General features: G+C 53.5%; 1 protein-coding gene across 4 annotated transcripts in view; it reads right to left on the bottom strand.

The window, feature by feature from the left end:
• Positions 1 to 19,695, bottom strand: part of ANKRD11 (ankyrin repeat domain containing 11) — a 128,690-nt gene that overhangs the window by 11,224 nt on the left and 97,771 nt on the right. For all 4 annotated transcript variants that reach the window (XM_083870049.1, XM_083870052.1, XM_083870050.1 and 1 more), the window contains exons 4-8: positions 13,941 to 14,079; positions 4,175 to 4,345; positions 2,889 to 3,092; positions 852 to 994; positions 23 to 170 (exon numbers count right to left, since the gene is read on the bottom strand). In XM_083870049.1, the coding sequence (XP_083726175.1) occupies positions 23 to 170; positions 852 to 994; positions 2,889 to 3,092; positions 4,175 to 4,345; positions 13,941 to 14,079 (805 nt within the window). The remainder of the gene's footprint in view (positions 1 to 22; positions 171 to 851; positions 995 to 2,888; positions 3,093 to 4,174; positions 4,346 to 13,940; positions 14,080 to 19,695) is intronic.

Raw genomic sequence — 19,695 nt, 5'->3', positions numbered from 1 at the left:
GCCACAGAAAGGCCAGTCTCACCTGTGGAGCTCTCTTCACTGGAGGGGTACGTGGTCTTCCCCAGGAGCAGGTTCACCATGGTGGGAGAATTCGCTACTTTCAAAGGTGTCTCACCCTTCCTGTTGCTTTGATGAGGATTCCCTCCATAATGCAACAACAATTTCACCACCTGAAAAGAGAAACTGAGGCTTGAAGATTCTCACAATATTTTGATTCCAGGTCTTTTTTGTGTGATTTTCATACATAACTAAAAGAGTGGTGTCTTCAGGACATGCCTTGTGGTACTAACATAAGAGAGAAGCCCCAGCAGCATTCCCAGGGAAGTGGTGGAATCACCATCCCTGAAAGTGCTCAAAAAACATTCAGGGACAGGGTTTAGTGGTGCACTGGCAACATCAGTTTAATCACTGGGCTCGATGATTGTGGAGGTCTTTTCCAACCTTTATGATCCTGTGATTCTAGGAACCAACCTGGGCAGGAAAGAAGGAGGAAGAACAAGGCACAAAATCATGTTCCTGTCCCAGTTCCAGAAGAATGAACCATCCCCTGTGCAGGGGAGCACCAACTAAAACACTCAACAGCTCTAAGACAGAGAAATTCACACAATCAGGGAATAATTTAGGCTGGAAGGGACCTTCAAGCCCATCCCATGCCATGGGCAAGGACACCTTCCACTAACCCAGGCTGCTCCAAGCCCCGTCCAACCTGGCCTTGAACACGAACTCCTCCCCACTCCACAGGCAACAAGACAAAACTACCCGGAACCTCTTTGTTTTCACAGCGGGCTGCTCGAAGCACAAGCTCCCAAAAGAACCATTTAAAGCACAGCAGTGAACCCCAGCAGCCCCACCTTGAAGTGGCCGTTGTTGGCCGCGTCGTGCAGGGGGGTGTCATCGTCCAGCCCCTTGGTGTTGACCTCGGCGCCCGCCGCCAGCAGCTGCTTGGCCACGTCGTAGTAGCCCCGGTTGCAGGCCTCGTGCAGCGCCGTCCAGCCTGCAAAAGGACAGGGACACTCAGGACACCACCTTCACAGTGAGACACAGGGAAAGCCTGCAGGGTCAGGGCTGTGTTGCTCTGATGGCAGAGCTGGCCGTGTTTGCTCGGATCCCCGTGGTGCAGGAGAGGAGGGAACCTGCAGTTCTGTCCTGCTGCTCCTGCCAGGTGATCACAGAATCGATCCTGCTTCTCCCTCTACAGTCAGAGCATCTGCCAGAGCTGACACAGCCCCTGGAAAGGGAAAGTTTTATGTGGGAAATAAGGAGAATGGCTGATGCCATGCGAAAGGCAGGTCTTAAATCTGTTCCCCTTTATACCATCGTGAAATGGTTTGGGTTGGAAGGGATCTTAAAGCTCATCCAGTCCCACCCCCAGCCATGGGCAGGGACTCCTTCCACCATCCCAGGTTGCTCCAAGTCCCCTCAAATCTGGCCTTCAATGCTTCCAGGGATGGGGCAGCCACAGCTGCTCTGACCAACCTGTGCCAGCGCCTCACCACCCTCACAGGGAAGAATTTCTCCCTAATATCCCATCTAACCCTGCCCTATGTCACCTTACGGCCATTCCCTCTTGTTGTGTCACTCCACGGTCCTGTGAAACGTCCCTCTCCAGCCTCCTCAAGCTCCTTCAGGTTTGGCTTTAGGTTCCAATCCCTCTGTAAGGGAAACCCTGGTGCCCAGACCAGGCCTGAGCTCAGAACTGCAGACAGGGCTCAAACAGCCCCCACACACATTTTCTGTGTGCTCTCCAAACACAGGAACACCAGCCTGGGCTCGGGGGGAAACCAAACAGCAACGTCTCCACAGTAACGGCGGCTCCAGCTCTCAAACAAATCTCTGAAGAGCGCAGAACAAAATATTTTATCGTGTTCAAACAGACTATTTTTAAGCAGAGCCTGTTTTGAAGTTCCCCAGCGCGGCTGCTCCGGTGTTTTGCTGATAGCGCCGTGGGAGCGCGTTCCGTTACCTTCACTTGGAGCCTTTGGAGGGGGCACCTGTGCCCAGAATTAATCACAACTGATACTTCAGTCTGGCACTGGGATTAATCATACGGGTGGAGGAACAGCCACAGCTATTTATAGCCCCAAAATCACGCGAAGAGAACAGCAAAGAGCAAAGTCAGGCTCTAGGACGTGCTGAAGAAAGGTTGATCCAGCCCCACAGAACCTTCATCACCCCTTCACCAGCATCCCATGGCTGCTTCTCCCTGCAGGACTCAGGGCTGTTCCCATCTCATCCCACCAACCTAAGCAAGAGCTTGGCAGCACTGCTGGAGGAGGAGAAGGAGGAGGAGGAGGTGGAGGTACTACTCCTGAGCTGAGGGTCAGGATGGTCAACAGCTCCTCCAGCTTGGGTGCCTGGTGAGAGCCTAACCTTGCCCTTCACATTCTCTCCCCATCAGCAGCATCCCCACATTCAGTCCTTAAAAACAACTCCCAAAAATTCACAGGCATCAGCTCCCCAACTCCAGAGCGATGACTTCAGAAACCCACTCTCAGCACATAATTCTGTGCACATAATTCCTTCTATTTTAAGTAAAAATGGAGCTAAACCAGCCCACCTCCCTTTGCAAATCCCCCTCCTGACTTCCAACACAGCACCCCCATGCAAGGGCAGAAGGAAATGGCCCAGAGTGGCCTGGTCAGTTTTGGTGTGTGGAGCCACAACAGCTCCAGGGATTCTCTGGATCCTGCCCAGCCCAGCTTCACCACCTCAAGCAGACCTGGGGATTCTGCTCCCAAACTCCAACAAGAAAACTGATGCTTTGAGAGATATTTTTATGTTGCTTTTTGTCGTTGTTAGAAACAAAGTACTTTTCCTGGTGGGAGTCAATCTCGGAGGTGGAACATGCAACCAGGTGGGAACAAAGTTGGGATTCCTGTGCTGTGTACCTGCAAAGTCCTTCACATTGACATCTGCACCCTCGATGATGAGCTCCTTGATGCGCCGGGCGTCCCCGCGGATGGCAGCGCGATGCAGCCGAGTCTCTCCTCGCTCGTTTCTCTTATTTACTTTATCTTTGGTTTTGGAGGCAGAGTTGGGAGTTCCCTTCTGACAAACTGTAGACTGAGAGGGATGCTTTGGTGTTGTGTCAACTGCAGGGAGGAGAGAAAACAGCGTCAGGGACTGCCATGCCACAGAATTCCTAAGCCCTTAGAGGGAGCTCGTGCATCACATTTGGTCTTGACTGTTCCTAAAATATTCACCACAAGGCAGCAAGAGGCAACCCGAGCTGTGGAGTGGATGTGAACAGAGCAGCCTTGTGTGTGTGTCCCACGGAGATGGGAATCACGGGCTGCCAGACCCACTGGAGAGCTGCAGTCCTGGCAAACTCTGTGGGCAATCCCGTGATCTGCGAGCAGACAATGCAGCTCCTCACCCTCAAACCTCAGTTCCCAAGGGAAGAGGCCTTTTACCGAGCACATGTGAGGTCTGACGGCCTGGGGAGGAGACTGCATTTCCTGGGAGAACACTGGAATGCTCTGCAGCTTTTTCCCTTTTCGTTTTCTCAAATAATTGCAACATAAGCAGTGAGATTGGTGTTTTTTTGGCTAAAAGCTGCAGTGTTGTGTGTGGGATGTGGATGTGAGCACATAGATAGCACAGAGCCCCCAAAAACCAGGGGGAGGCACGTTTGCAACAGATAGAAATTACTAGAACACAAAATTCGTGGTAAACACATTCCAGCTGCTCCACACCTCAAGTCAGAGCTATGTGGTTACACATCTTATCCCCTTCCAAGAGAAGAAACATTAAAAACCTGCAGAGGATGATATTTTGTCTTTATTTACAACCCTCCTTTACTGAGATAGCCTGAAAGGCCAGTGGGAAACATAGAGCTGATGTGGAGGAGGCTCCCATGGAAGCAAAGCTGCAGCTGAGCAGCCAGGGCAGGCTGGGTGGTGGCCTGGATTGGGTCTGAGGGACACTGGAAAAAGGAAGGACTGGAGCCACATGTGAATCCCAGTGGTGCCACAGCTGCAGAGCCCTGTGGGAGCAGTGGGACCTCACAGAACAGCAAATCAACCCCCCTGCACCATGCCAGGGGTGCCAGCTCAGCCCTGCTGCTGCACCTGAACCCCGGGAATTCCAGACATTTGGGAGCCCCTCGCTGCAGCTCCCTCCCACCACCTGCCTGCCCACCCCTCAGAACAAACTCCCTCCTCCTCAGTCTCACCTGGGCTGTTTGCAGACTCTTCTGCTGTCATCTGCATGAGGAGAGCGACTTGCTGGCGCTCGGAGAGCGGGTACCCTGCCCGGATCCCCGAGAGGCCCATGCCGAAGAGCAGGCCAGGCTTCCTGGTGGCAGGCTCCTTTTTAATCCTCTTCCGCTCGGGACCCTGCTTCTCTGTGGGACAAGGACACAAGGAGCCATGAGTGTCACTGGGGCCCAAAGGCATGTTCCTGCCTGAGCAGGGCACTGAGAATTCTGAAAAGCTTGTGCTGAGTGAGGGATCCCTGAGCTGAGTGATGGATCCCTGAGCTGAGTGATGGAGCCCTTTGGTGACAGATGGATCTCTGAGCTGAGTGATGGAGCCCTGCAGAGGCACCTGGAGCAGCCATCCAGGCTCACAGCACTGAGGATGCAGCCCCACTCCTGCTCCTCCAACAGCCTCCCACTCTACTCCACCAAAGAGCAGCATGGGGAAGAGGGAATAGATCCCTTTGAGGGGCCACAGCCAATGCTGCACCTCCCATCCTGCTTTAGGAGCCTCCATCCCATGCCAGGGTGCCTGGAGGAGCCTACTCAGACTGACAGCATCACAACATGGAACCAGCTGGAGGCACTGAACAGCATCAATAAGGAGAGCTGAAAGATACAGGCTCAGGAATGTGGCCATCACACCCATCATCATCATCACCATCAAAGCAAGGAGGCTGCAGCCAAACAGGTGTGGGGAATACCAGGCTGGTCCTCTCCTCACAAAGTGGCTGACCTCCCACCTGGCCCAGAGCACCCACCTGCCCTCAGGTCTTCTACAACCTTCTAAAATAATCCTCAACAAACATGAAGGGAAGAAGAAACCCCAGAAGTCCCTGGCTTGTCATCCCAAATCCCAGCCTGACACTTGGTCTCCTAAATCATCCAGCTGCAAAGGCAGCTCCTGCTGAGAGACCAAGAGCAACCACACCCAAACCACAGTCACACAGCCATGGAATGGTTTGGGTGGGAAGGAACCTTAAAGCCCATCCAGTCCCATCCTCATGGGCAGGGACACCTTCCACTAACCCAGGTGGCTCAAAGCTCCATCCAACCCAGCCTTGGACACTTCCGGGGATGAGGCAGCCACAGCTTCTCTGGGCAACCTGAAGGTGCCTGAGTAGCTTCAGCATAATAAAAAAAATCAATCCTGCAGCCTCTCCCCGAGCCCTGCTCAGCCCCCTGTGTCACACTCGACGTGGGTCATGGGCACACTCCACCAGGACGGAGCCTGTGGTGCCTCTGCACAAAGTCCAGCAGGTCAGGTGGAACCACCAACAGACAGGGTCACACTCGGCCACCAGACTGTGCACAGATTTCTTCCTTCACCCACCAAACTGCAGCTGAGGAAAGGTCTCTGGCAGAGGAGGGCAGCAGTGTGTGGGGATGTTCTGTTCCTGCTGCTCACAGCTCAGGCACAGTCAGCTCCAGAAACCTTTTCTGGGCACAGTGCACAGAGCTGCCAACCTCTGCTGCTCATCATGGGCCCACCTGGAGCAGGTGATTTCCATCCACCCCTGCTCCTGGGATCCTGTACATCTAAGAAATAATGACTGTTCAAGGGAACCTCTCAACCAGAGAGCACCACCGCCCCTCTTTAAAGCTCTCTGCTCACTGCCCAGAGAAGCTGGGGCTGCCCCTGGATCCCTGGAAGTGTCCAAAGCCAGGCTGGATGAGGCTTGGAGCAACCTGGTCCAGTGAAAGTGTCTCTGCCCATGGCAGAGGTGGGATGAGATGAGCCTTAAGGTCCTTCCCAACCCAAAGCATTCCATAATTCTATGAAATGCAAGTCCTGGAAACATGTCTGCTTTGAAGGCGAATCCCAGTCTACTCTGAAACCACATTTTGGTCATCCTGGCAGCTGTAACAGAGCTGGAAGATGAAATCAGATCCTAGGATAGTTTCTTAATGGCTTAAAATAAAATTAAATCCAGTGTGCTTACGGGAAGACAACTTTGCTGGGGAGCCACACTGCTGAGTTGTATGTCCTGCCAGGGGACACAGGGACACCTGATCCATGTGTGCAGCACCTCCCTGCTCCTCCTGAGACTCTCCAAGCTGCTTAAACCCTGCTCAGCTAGGCCTGGCTTCCCCCACATCCAGCCATGCCCCAAAGCCTGGCATGAAGATGTTTCAGGGGTCACATCTTGGCTGGTACCACCAAGCAGAGTCCCTGAAGTACACGATGCCCAGGGCTGCTCTGCACGTACGGAGCCACAATTAGAATGGGAACATTTTCATTAATATCCCTTGGCTGCTGCAGGTTGTCAGCACGAGCCTGGGATTTGCAAAAAAAAAAAAAAAAAATTGATTATCAAGTTCAACCGAAACCCCCTAAACTCCTATTCATTCTGCAGTTGCAGAAATTTCCTCCTCCACAGAACATTTAACATTACAAAGCATGTGATCAACAAGATAAAAATAAATTGGAGAGCGGCTGCCGTGTTCTCGCTCGCTATGGGGAGGCAGCTGAGGACTCGGGCTCCTGCTTCCCACTGGGATGGGTGGATGGGACCTGGAGACACCTGGTGTGACAACCTACCCTAAAGGTCCAGTGGAAGGTGCACATGCTGATGGCAGGGGTGGAGATGAGCTTTGAGCTCCCTTCCAACCCAAATCATGCCACAATTCTGTGGTTCTATGGCTCCAGGGCTGGCACCTGTGTGGGCAGCCCTCAGCTCCCTGTGTGGCACAATCCTCAGGCAACGTGGAGGGAGCACATAAGCAAGATCCTTAATTTGGTCTGAAACATAAGCAGAGGATGGAGACAGAGCTGCTTCCATCATCCACATCCCATGCTGAGCCTCAGCAGGGTGAGACCCTGCCTGGAACTGGGCTGGCTCTCCCAGCCCTGGCTGGTCCCAGGCTCACAGAGCTGCATGTGTGTTATTCCAACCCAGAGGATTTTACACAGAATCAGATTTGCAGCAGATTTAAAGGTGTCCCTGCACAGAGAGCTCAGCTCACTGGCTCTGCAGGCTGCTCCTGTGCCTCCAATTAACTGCACCTCTGGAACACCTTGCAGCAACATGGAGAGACTGGAGAGAAACTCTCCCAGTGTTACCCACCTCAGCTGACAGAAAAAAAGCTTATTTGACACTAAAATCCCTTCAGCAAGCACAAACCCCAGAGATATGGGGGGGTGTGCAGGCAGGGAGCCCTCAGTGCCGGCAGCAGCAGTGGCTGGACCGTGCACACAGATCCCAGTGGGAGGAAGACCATGGCAGCCCACGGATGCTCCATGAGCCCAGGATGAGCCACACCTCCATGCAGCTATTTTTAAAGCAGCTTGTTTGCTGATTGCTTCAGCCTTTCTGCAAACCACCCGAGCATCAGGCCTGGTTTAATTCGGGGATCCTGCTCGGCTCTTCCCTCACGCTGACGCCAGCAGGAACCGCGTGCGCAGGCTTAAAGGGGAAAGCAGGAGCTGAGCCGGGAACTGCTCCTGCCTTTCACCACACAGAGCCCGAGAGGCTGCAAAGGCTGAGCAGATTCCCAGCACAAAGGGGTTTCAGCATCAGCTTGAGGGTGGTTCTCATGCCCACATGAGACTCTGGGCAGTGCTGCAATGGGGAACACAAATCCAGGGCTGCTGGAAGCGCCTTGGCAGCTCCACAGAGATCCCAGGGCAGATTGAGAGGGATTCAGTGCAGCTGGGCTGGCTCTGCCTGAACCCAGCCCCAGCTGAAACGGAGAGGGGCAGGAGGAGAGCAGGGCAGCGATGGAAAACCTCTGGTGGGTCGTGGGGACGCCGGAGCTGTGCGGCTCCTCTCGCTCCCCACGCAGGCAACACACCCCGTAATGCAGAAAGCATCTGCCCCCCCTGCTCGGCATGACAACACACGCACGGAAGGTGGAACCCTGAGGAAAAAAAAAAATACCATTTCCAAAGCAGCAGCTCGTGCCCAACGCCTCGGCGCCGCACGGGCTTCACCGGCGAGAGGGGCTTTGCCGAGCTGCCGTGCAGAGCCAGCAGGGCCAGGAGATCAATAGGAATAAATTAGAGCGGCACAGACAGCAACAGAGACTGCACTGCACCCCCGGGAGAGCAGGCGGGCTGAGCTCCCCCCAGCCCGGCCCAGCCTGCGTAAGAGTGACTCATTCCTGCTGCGGAACTTGGAGGGCATAAAACGTTTTGGAGCATGTCGGCTCAGGGCAGGGGAGAGCAGGTCCAGCCAGGCACCACGGCCTGAGGATGCACTCCCAGGCTCACAGGGCACCTGCAGTGTGGGCCCATGACTCAGGAGGTGAAAGGCTAACAGCAGCATGGTCTCACCACATGCCAAGGCTCTGGGGCACTCCAGAACTGAAGGACAAGCAGGCTGAGGGGGAAGACTGGAGGTGGAAGGAGTGGCATGGAATGGGAAGCAGCACCATGGCACAGGTGGACAAACAAGAGAGAGCAGCACGACAGGCCAAAACACTGGGTGGCCAAGAGCTCAGGGGAGGGTGAGCAGGAGACCCCTGGAATGCAGAGGAATACGGCTCAGGCTGGGGGGACATTTTGGCACCAGGAGGTCATGGGCAAACTGCAGAGCCAATGGACCGGGGGCACAGCCAGGAGGTGATCTGCTCTATCAACCCAGTGCCAAAAAGGAAAATGAGGAAAAGTAAGGTCTGCCTTGACAGAAGGCAGGCTGAGCTGCTCCCATAGAGTGGGGAGCTCATTCCCACCTGAAGGATGGAGGACCAGAGCCAGAGCCTCATCCCACACTGCTGGAAAGGATGGTGGAGACCTTGGATGTGAGTCAGGAGCGGAGAAAAGGTGCCAGCAGGAGGAACAAGCCCCTTTATAACCATCAGGTCACTGTATGCAGCTGAGCCCACCATCCCCAGTGCCCAGCTGGGCTCCCTGGGGATGAGGATCTGCAGGGTCCGACCCCACTGGCTGCAGTGTTTTAAAATATAATTTGACTGGAGAGGTTTAATGCTTTGTGACAGCCTGTGGTCCAAATCCAGGTGTTCTCCCTACACTGTGGGCCAGACCCCACAGCTGTGCCCTGATGTGTAATAGCAGCTCCTTCACAGAGTGGCCACTGGCTCCCAACATGCTGTGAAAGGAACCCAGAGGCTTCATCACAAACAACAATCTCCATGTTAAAAGTGAATTATTCAGAGCAAGAGCAATTTTCAAGTCCAGACTGTTCATTTCCCACGAAATAGAAAGAACTGGAGGAGGGAGGATGGGGGAGGAAGGCTCTGGCCAGCCCTCCCCTCCCGGAGCTGGGGCCAGGACACTCTGCAGACAGCGCTGATAAAAGCTCTTGTATTAAGGAAAAAGCCATCATTGATAGATTTTTGGTTCACAGAGACACAGCACACTGCAACCTCTCCCTCTGCATGTTAAGGAGGTGATGAGGGGGGAGGAGGGAGATTTATGGCAGCTCCCGTCATAAAACGACCTGGTTTTCTGCACAGCCCTTCCCAGATGGCTGCTGCACACGGGGAGTTTCTCAGGGTGATCTGAAGGCTGGTGTGTGCCAGGCTCTCCACACTGTACCGGCATTATGGAGCCCAGCTAGGAAGGGAGAAGCTCTGACATTCACTCTCTCCCTGGTTGCTAGGTGAGAACAGTTTCTTACTATTTCAGTAAAAAGGATTGAAATGACACGAGCGAAGAAAGCCCCGCTTGCAGCGCAGCCCCTCGGAGCCCCCAGCTGCACACACCGGAGCACAGCCAGGCACAGGGAACGGCACAAACACCACTGTGGGATGCAGATGCCTTTTTTAATAAGCCACCAATTTGCTTCTCACGGATTCCCTCGCCGACTCAGGACTAACGAGCCCATTCCCAACACTCCAGTGTTAGACAAGCAGCAGCCGGCTCAGGGAGAGGATGGTTTGGGTCAGTTGATTCATCAAGCATTTTCTAACCTACTAATTAGCGTCACGTAACAACCTCAGGGGATTACAGAGGAGTTTGAAGCTCCAAGGCCAGCTCCTGCCAACCATATTCACACTGGCCCTCCTGGTCCACCACAGCACCTCCCTGGCCGGCCACAAGACCCCGGAATCAGCCCTGGGCACCAGGAGAGCCCTCGGAGCCCGGAAAGGTTGATATGCACAGATCAGCTTGGAGAGCTGGTGAGAGTTTCTCTCTCCCTTATTTCTCTAAGAGCACTCAGGGAAGGAGAGGGACACTCAGGGAGAGAACTGGAACACACAGGGAGGGAGTTGGGCACCCAGGACCCCAGATAGGCAGTGGGACCCCAAGGAGAGCAGGGTCCTCAGCATTGCTGGGGTCCACCAGCTTTGACCCAGCCTCACTCAGGCCTTCCCAGCTCCCAGGGAGAGCTGTCAGAGGCCAAAATTATCTCAGCATGCTCAGAGATTTGTATTGAGCCCCAACTCTCCCTGCTGATGACTAAAAGCCCTGGAAACCACAGCTGCACCTCCAGCCAAGGGACCCGAGCGACAGTGCGACATCCAGCTAAGGAAACCATCCGCAGGAGGAGCGCGCACACGGAGTTCTGCACTCCCTGCACCTCACAGCTGCTCCCCAGCAGCGTTACCTGTCCCGGGCTGCAGAGAGGGACCTGCTGCTGCGGATCCATCCCGTGAGAGCCCCAGGCAGGTGGGGAGTGCCCGGCCCCACGCCGGCAGTCTGGTGCCGTTGAGTCAGCCGTGACTCAGCCGTGGCTCAGCGCCGCAGCCCCGGCACCGCTGCGCCAGCCGCCCGTGCCCACCTCTCCTGCCAGGTGCCTTCCCAGCAGGACTGTTCCCTTCTCCCTGCTGCTCCCTCTCTGCGGGTGGGTTAATACCACAATTATCCAATATTGCTGGGTTTGAAGCCCCCTCCCGGCGCGGCACGTGGCCGAGGAGCCACACTGAGCCTCTGGAATTGCTGGGGGAAAAGCTGGCTGTGCTCTTTCAGCGGCTGCCAGGCAGCACGTAGGCTCTGGGCAGCGCCTGTGGATGTGGGGAGATGCCACGCGAGGCAAGGAGAAGGAAGGAGGAGAAGTCTGAGGCACAGAGATGCTGCTCCCACAGTGCTGGAGCTGTAACATGCACAGTCTGGAGGCTCACGGCTTGATGCCATTTTTTTTTTTTTTTCTCCTAAAGACAGTTTATTTAGTTAACTCTGAGGAACCCGAGAGCCAGAATTGTTGCTCTAGAAACCATTTTGAGAAAGATTATTTTAGAAGATTTAGCTCTGAACCAACCTTACCTAAACCATGTGCTCAGCCAGCAGGGCCTCTGGGAGCCCACACCACAGAACCCTGGAATGGTTTAGGAGGGAAGGGACCTTAAAGCTCATCTTGTCCCATCCCCTGCTATGTGGAGGACACCTTCCACTATCCCAGGGTGCTCCAAACCTCATCCAATCTGGCCTTGGACACTTCCAGGGATGGAGCAGCCACAGCTTCTCCAGGCAACCTGTGCCAGGGCTTCAGCACCTTCACAGGAAGGAATTTCTTCCCAATATTCCATCTGTCCCTCTACCATCCTGCAGCACCAGCTGCTGCCCCACACCAGGCCAGGGTGGGTTTGTGCTGCCCTTCCACAGGAGACAAACCCACCTCTGATGTTTCTCACCCCCCATATGGAGCACCTACGTCAAGGCTGAGCCAGAGCCATCTGGGGAAAAAAAGCAACACACACCGTGCTAAGGAAAATGAGTCACTGCAACACATCAGGATGAGGATCCACGCTATTGTTTAAACACTTGAAGAGAAGAAAAATACCCCAACTAAGGCAAGGAGAGAGAGCTCTGCTAGCTCCCACATCCTTACAGCTGAATTCCACATGGCTGTGGAACATCCTGGCACACCCCCTCATGCACACACAGCAGCCCATGGACACAGCCTGGGAGCAGGACCACGTTACATAAACCACCCGGGGTCAGCCAGCAGTGATGGTGCAATCCCACTTCTCTGCGGGCTGGGAGCAAAGCTGAGGAACACAACAAGCAGCAGCAGCAGCCTCCCCCTCCTGCAGGAACACGGGGTGGGTGCACAGCAGCCTTTGTTCCGGACAAAAGCCTGTCCTGCATTGTCACACCTGTGTCCTCAGCCAGGTGCCACTGATGGCACCAGCACAGACTTGGGGGGACCCCCACACCCCCAGAACGTGCAGCTTCTGAGCATCCACAAACACGTCTGTACCTGCCTCTACCTCGAGCCAGGCCAAGGACCAGACAGGATTGAAAGAGTCACAATGGGGTGGTGCAAGAGCAGAGCAAGGTGCCAGGAAGTCTTTTGCTATCGCCACCAAGTCTTTTCCCCGTCTCCAGCATCTGATTCCTGGAGTAAATGATCTCAGGGAAGAGAAACAGGCTCCTGCTCAGCACCAGTCTGACAGTGCACATTGATCTGCAGCTCCCTGCTGGGATCTCCAGCCCAGAGTCACTTCCTCCCCAGTCCCCACCAAACAGGTTGTTGAGACTCACCAGCACCTCCCATAACCTTCCCAGAGTTTGTGAGAGCCCAGTTTGTCTTTAAATGGGTCTGTGAGGGCCATGACCCTCTCTGGGTCTCCTCTGGGGGCTGGGCTGCTGCTACCCCTCATCAGCTCACCCACTTCCGCAGGAAGGATGAGCTCTGGGGAGGAAGGGGAAGAGCTCTGCAGAGGAAGGAGAAGACGTCCGGAGATAAGAGTCACGCGGCTGCGGAAAGCGCAGGGTAACGGGGGAGCCCCTGAGCAGGGGGGATCTCATGGGCTGCTGCTCCCACCCAGCAGCCACAGCCTCTCCCAGCAGCTCTCTCTGCTCTCCTCTGCATTTGGTTTCCCTCTTGTTGCTGCCAGTGCAAACATTTCCACCATCTCTGCAGCCAGAGAGAGCCCAGAGATCTGGGAAAAGCAGATCCCTGTCGTGACATTCCAGCTGTCACGAGGGTCAGACAGCCCTGCAGCGAGTTTGGGCTTCAGCTCTCAGCCCAGTACTGAACGTGGCATAAACACACTTGACAAAGAGCAGCTCCAGCTCTGGTTCATCAGCTTTGCCTGGTCCCAGCCAGCCCCACAAAGGCGACACCACAGCAACCCAAAACCTTGCAAACGGCCAATGTGTTTAAGAGAGTAACAAATGTCTGGGAACTTTCTCCCCTCACAGGGAGCTCAGGAACACAAACCAGGAAACACTGGGCCAGCCTCAGGACATGTCACATATCCTGCCCATGGAACAGCCCTCACTGCTGCAGTGGCACTTCTGGCCCTTCCAGACCTGCCCTCCTGACTCCTGAACCAGAGGAGACACATCCCACATCACGTCACTCCCAGGTTCACAGAGCACCACCAAATACAGCCCTTGTATCAATTTTAAGCACATTCCCAAATTTTAGCCTGTTTTATCTCTTTACACAATCACTGAGCTTTACCTGACCAGAACTATTTCCAAATGCAGATTTCCTAGGAATGTACAGCAGAGACCCACACAAACCCCTGTCCAGAAATCCACAGCTCAGCCCCTTACAACCACACAAGAGCATTTTCTCCACGCCAAAACTTTGTGACAGCTCTTCCCAAAAAATCCAACATTCCATCCAGGAACTTCATGCACCAGCCACTCTTCTGCTACAAAGACTGACCTCTTGACCAGATTCTACTTGCTGATTTTCTTTTAAACACTACTCAGCTTTACTCCCTTGTCTTCCAAGTTCCAGCCCCTTGTCCACGTGCCTCTTCCTTCAATTAAAAAATACAGGGACTTTGATACAACACTCTCATATGGATTGGCTGCACACTGGACCCTGTATGCTCCCCAACAGCTGGGCTCTGAGGGTGGAATGTGGCATGTCTGTACCTGTATCCGAGTCTTTTTGATCTCCATTTGTTCCGACAGTGAAAGGCAACTTGCGTTTGGTCGCTCGCTCTTTCACCTCTTTGCCGCCATCGCTCCGGTCCAACTTTGGAGTCTTGGTTAGAGAAACTTTATCTTTATCCTGGAAAGAGAAGAGACCAAGGTCAACAAGAGTCTTCTCCAGACTGTGCTCGCCTGATTCCCCAAATCCTCATGTAACATCCCTTCTCTTTCTGCTGTGGATTTCCAGCATCAGGGTTTGCCAATGCAGCCTCCACCAAGATATAAAACTCTACCACCACCAGGGAAGAGCCAGGCCAATCAAGGCCTGTGTGGTGCCAAATTCCAACCAATTCCTGTGAAAAATGAAGCCAACACTTTGTGTGAGGCTGAGGATGCACCCAGCTGTGGGCATGGAGGGAAGGTAGGCTGGGATGGGGGAACCTGAGGATTTCCAAATGCAACCACACTACAAAAACGATCCATTCCTGCTTTGCATCAGTCCTGCTTGTTTGGGCTGGTTTGGATTTTAATGTGAAGCAGAAATGCTGCAAACTGCTCAAAAGCAGGGAGAGATTTTAAATGAACATCCCAAGCAAAAGTTACAGATACTGAGACAGGTGAGATTTTTCATATGAGCAGGGGAGAGCTGGTTCCCAGCTCAGACTCCAGGAGTCCAGTGTGCTGGGAATGCACAGCCCGAGGTCATGCCCTGTGTTTTCTGTATGTGAGGAACAGGATTATTTCAAGTGAGCAGTTCTGGACTGACTACTGTGCCCCTGCCTGAACAACAAGGGCAGCACAAGCGGCTTTGTCACAGATCTGATTTCAACAGCCCAGCAAAACCCAGACTCTGTGCTTTACAGGCAGAGTGAGATTAAACACAAGAACCTCAGTACACTAAATCATGCCAGAGCTGGGCTGGAAGCTCAGAGGAGCTAATCCAAGAGCATTCCCTTGTTTAGAGAGATACAGTCCTGCTGTCTGGCCCTGGCAGGTGACCCCAGTGCCAGCAGTCACAGGACTGAGGTGTCACTGTATGTGTCACTCCTTCCTCTTTCCCGTGTCTGTCTGGAGCCCAGAGCTCACCCAGAGCAGAAGGAGAAACCCCTGACTCGCCCCAGGGGGAATTTGTTTGCAGCGTGACAGCCCCAGGGCCGCCCTCTCAGCGAGGATGGAGGAAATGGGTTGGGGAATCCCTTTTTTGGTAAAGCAAGAGAAACAAACCTGCCTGACAGGGCTCGGTGGTGGGAGGCAGCCAAGGCACGCTCGGAGCCCCAGCAAGGGCAGCCCTGCACCAGCCCTGCAGCGATGGGACAGAGCCCCCACAGCCAAAATAAACACTCCAGCATTTCCTTTGAACCCTCCAGATTGAAAAGCCTTTTGACTTATGCTTTCTGAGGTGAACAAAAATAGTTTGGAATAATAAATGATGCCAGTTCTACTGCTCTGAGGTGGCAGCGAGGCCAGGGAGCTTCCATCACCTGCCAGCAATGTCGTGTTGTGTGTGAGCAGGTACTCTGGTCTGTCCTAGTTCTGTGATTCTATGAAATATTTTATCAAAGGAATAAAATAAAATCTCTACATTTCCTGAACAAAAAGCCACCCAAATAAATAATGCACCTTTTTCCACAGTGGCCGTTCACATCCTGAACTTTTCCTTGTATCTACCTGAATAAAAGGCATCTCTGAACACTTCAGACAGGAGTCTGTGAGGTTCCTGCAGGGTGAAGCACTCAGGGCACCAGGGCTGTCAGAGTTCAAGAAGCATCTGGATGATGCTCTTAGACACACCAGGTGGGTTTTCTGCTGGATCAATGCTGCCTGGGATCTCTGTGCACTCAGGACAGGTAAAAACGCAGCTCATTTTAAAAGTTTGAATCACGGAATTGTTTGGGTTGGAAGAGATCTCAAAACTCCTCCTGTTCCAAGCCCTGCCATGGACAGAGACACCTTCCACCATCCCAGGCTGCTCCAAGCCCCATCCAACCCTGGACACTTCCAGGGATGCAGGGACAGCCACAGCTTCTCTGGGCACCCCAACCTCACAGGGAAGGATTCCTCCCCAGTATCCCACCTAAACCTCCCCTCTGTCAGTTTGCAGCCACAGTTGCTAAAATCTCCCTGCTGGAGGAGAGACAGAGCAGAGGAATGATGAAGAAACCCTTCAGAGAGGTGGCCCTGGCAGTGTCCGTGTGAATCCCAGTGCTGGGCACGCTGGGGCAGAGCTCCCTTTGCATCCACCCCAGCGCTGGGAGCTGCTGATCCAGTCAGCTCAGCACAATTAAATAAAATACCAGGCAGGCAAGCAAGGGCGGCAGCGCCGGCACCGCTTTGAAGATTAATTCGTACAGTAGCACAACGATAACCTTTTCTACTAATTGGAGCAAGGAAGATCCAGACTTTGCTTTCCCCTGGAAAGCAGCGACCTGCTGGAGATGCCTGCAGCAGAGGGTGGAGCATCAAGGCAGTTGGAGAGTCCAATTCCTGAAAGTTTTCTTATTTTAAGCTTTACTTCCCTAATTATTTCCAATTCTGTACTGAAGAATGTTGTCTTTTACCCCAGTAAAACCTGGTTTCATTTTTAGGTCTTCTCATGTTTAAAGTAAGCTCAGACTCAATGGAATCAGGTTTCACAAATGGAACAAATCCAAATTAGAATCATGAAATCCTGGAATGGTTTGGGTTGGAAGAGACCTCAAAGCTCATCTCATCCCAACCCTTTTTTGCCATGGGCAGGGACACCTTCCACTAGATCAGGCTGCTCAGAGCCCCATCCAGCCTGGCTTTGACATTGCAGAGAAACTTGTATGAAGAGCCCTGTGTAAGAGCTGGGGCTCTCCAAGGCTGGGACAGGAGTTTGGGGATGGGGAAGAGTCCAGAGCTCAGCAGCAGCAGCAAGTTCCCCTTTACAGGTGTTAAGAAAAGCTGCTTTGGCAAAGGGGAGTCGGCAGCTGTGAGTGCAGAAAAATCCCCTCCTGCCCCATTACACTTGCAGTGGAGTTGCTGTATGAGTAACAACCCACCTTGAGCTACTCCTGCAAAAGTGAAAAGATGCATCACAAGTTGTTCTCAGCTGCTGTGGTTGGAGCACAAACCCACCAGGAACTGGTGAGATGCTGCAGGGTGGGGATGGAAGGGCTTCTCCATCAGCACCACAGACCCTGATAACAATCTGCTCAGGACACTTGTGACACACAAACTGGCCAAAGGCCAGCCCTCAGAGCCCCCCCTGTGGGTGTTTTTGATGCAGATTTCTGCAAGACAGAGCCATTTAGATGGGTGTCTGAGCAACCTGACCTGGTGGAAGGGATGAGATGAGCTTTAAGGTCCTTTCCAACCAAAACCAGCCCACAATTCTACAGTTTACAAAGCAAAGCAATCTGTATTTCCAGCCCCATCACCTCACTCCAACAGAGCCTGACTCGCAGCCCAGTGCTTATGCAGAGACTTGCACTGCCAGCCATGGAAATCCCCAAAGCCCTTTGTTCTCCAAAATGAGCTCCAAGCCTTTCAGGTTGTGATGTCAGTGAAAATTAGGCAGCAATGAACAAAACCAGCAGGGGCAGCCTGGGAGGAGAAGCCCAGGAGGGCTCCAAGGCTGGTGCCCCAGGCAATGCCCCATGTCAAACTCCTGCTGTGGGCAAACAACCCACGCTGCAAAAAGCAAATGCAGCCACACAGGGACTTTCCCTGCACCAGTGGGTCTGTCCTGGCTCTGCCATGAGGAAGAGAGAGGGGGCAGAAGGTTCCCACCCTGCATTACAGAAAGGAATGGATGATGCATTTACCCAGAAAGCAACTGAAAATGAAACAATTCCCCTAAATCTTGTAGCCTTCCCAAAACCAGAGTACAACACACACACAAAACTCCACAAAGTTTGAATTTGTGTTTTTATCAATGCTGCAATAAAACACGTGGAGCATGGAGCTGAAGCCCCATTCCTGTGAGCCTCAGGCACTGAAGTTTGTAAGAAATATGACCCAGTGATGAGCACAGGCTGATTAACTTCACTGAAATGTCATCTCTTCAATCACCCAGAGAGCCATGCAGGTTTCACACCCCGGTGGGTGACTCTGTGCTGGACACAGAGCCCAGCACTCACTGATCTAGTCTGAAAAGCCCTGGCAGCACAACAGATTTCATGAAGAACCAAAAAATGAGACCCATGTTCCCTTTTCTGAAAAGGAGAGAAGGGGAAGGAGAAAAAACCTCAAGTTTTTTTAACCTCTGCCAGCTCCTACAGGCAAAAACCGGGCTAAGTGCTGTTCTGCTTGGTGCTCACTGCAGCAAAAAATGCACTTTTGACTATGCAAGAGGGAGCATTTCCCCATAAAGAGGCAAAGGCTGTGCTGAGCACACGGTGTAACCACACAGCCAGGCCAGGCCCATCAGGAAACGCTTCTGACAACTGATATAACCCTTGCTGTGGTGCTCTGCTCAGCCTAAGTCATGAGTAATCTCCTCCTGCTAGGGGGATCTGTGGATCTAGACCAGAAAGGAGAATTACTCATATATGGCATGCAGATTTTTACAAAAGCCTTCAGGCTGAAGGGAGCAGGAGGAGCCTGGGGGCTGCCAGAGCCCGCCCCAGGCAGGCTTGTGCAGCCTTATAAGGGCTCCACTAACCCTGGGAGAAACAGCTCCTCATCCAACACCACAGAGCATCCAATGCCCTCAGACAGGCTCTTTAATCCACTTCACTCTCAGGGCTGCATCCCACAAGTTCCTGTATCCCTCCTGTGGAGGGGCAGGGAGCAGAGAGCCAGGAGTTTCCCCCTGTAATGAGCTCTGCCACTGCCAGGCAGCAGCTCACAGCCTCTCCCTCCAAGCAGGAGCCCTCTGGAACAGGGCAGCTCCCCTGAGAGGCTGCTGTGTGATTGAGCACAGAATTCAGGTGCAAAAGTTGGTGATCACAGAATCCTGGAATGGTTTGGGTGGGAAGGGACCTCAAAACTCATCTGGTTCTACCCCTGCCGTGGGCAGGGACACCTTGCACTGTCCCAGGTTGCTCCAAGCCTTGTCCAGCCTGGCCTGGGACACTGCCAGGGATCCAGGGGCAGCCACAGCTCCTCTGGACACCTGTGCCAGGGCCTGCCCACCCTCAAAGGGAAGAATTTCTCCCCAATATCCCATCTAAACCTCTCCTCCTCCAGCTCAAGGCCAGCCCCCTTGTCCCCTGTGGGACTGAGCCCCCTGCAGCACCAGAACCCCCCTCCATGTGCCAGAGCCACAGAACCCAGGCATGTAAAGCCTGTTTAATGCCAAATCAACTACTGATATTAAGGTCACACAAAGAGGAAAACACTTGGTTGGCATCACTTTGCCAACGCTCTCCCCGTGCCCACGGTGGGTCTCTGTCCTCCCTCTCCAGCCTCTCAGGGAAGCTGTGCCAAGCCCCAGCTCAGGCCTTTGAACGTGTTGACAAAGGCAAGATAAATGCAAGGCAGTGGTTGCTGACAGGCAGGTACAACAGCGTCTGCAGGGAGGAGGTCGAAGTGCTTTTCCCCTGAGTCACTGCTCCAGCTCAGCTTCAGAATTAACCAGAAACAGGGCAAAAGCCACTCAGGGCTGGATCACAGCTCAGCCTCTGGAAGACAACAGCCTGTGAGCCTCTCCTCTTGCTGAAAAAGCCAGAATTAAAGGAGCAGAAACTCTGCCCTGTCCTCTCTCGGTGGCACTCTGAATGGGAGGCAGGAATTGTGTCCTAGTTCTTGAGGCAGCAGGAGATAACTCCGCTTCCCGGCGTGCCCCGCG

This window comes from Zosterops lateralis, assembly GCF_965231275.1.
Source record: "Zosterops lateralis genome assembly, chromosome: 12".
NCBI classification, from domain to species: domain Eukaryota; kingdom Metazoa; phylum Chordata; class Aves; order Passeriformes; family Zosteropidae; genus Zosterops; species Zosterops lateralis.
The sequence above is the reverse complement of the archived record's forward strand: the minus strand, read 5'-3'. Positions and strand labels throughout refer to the sequence as shown.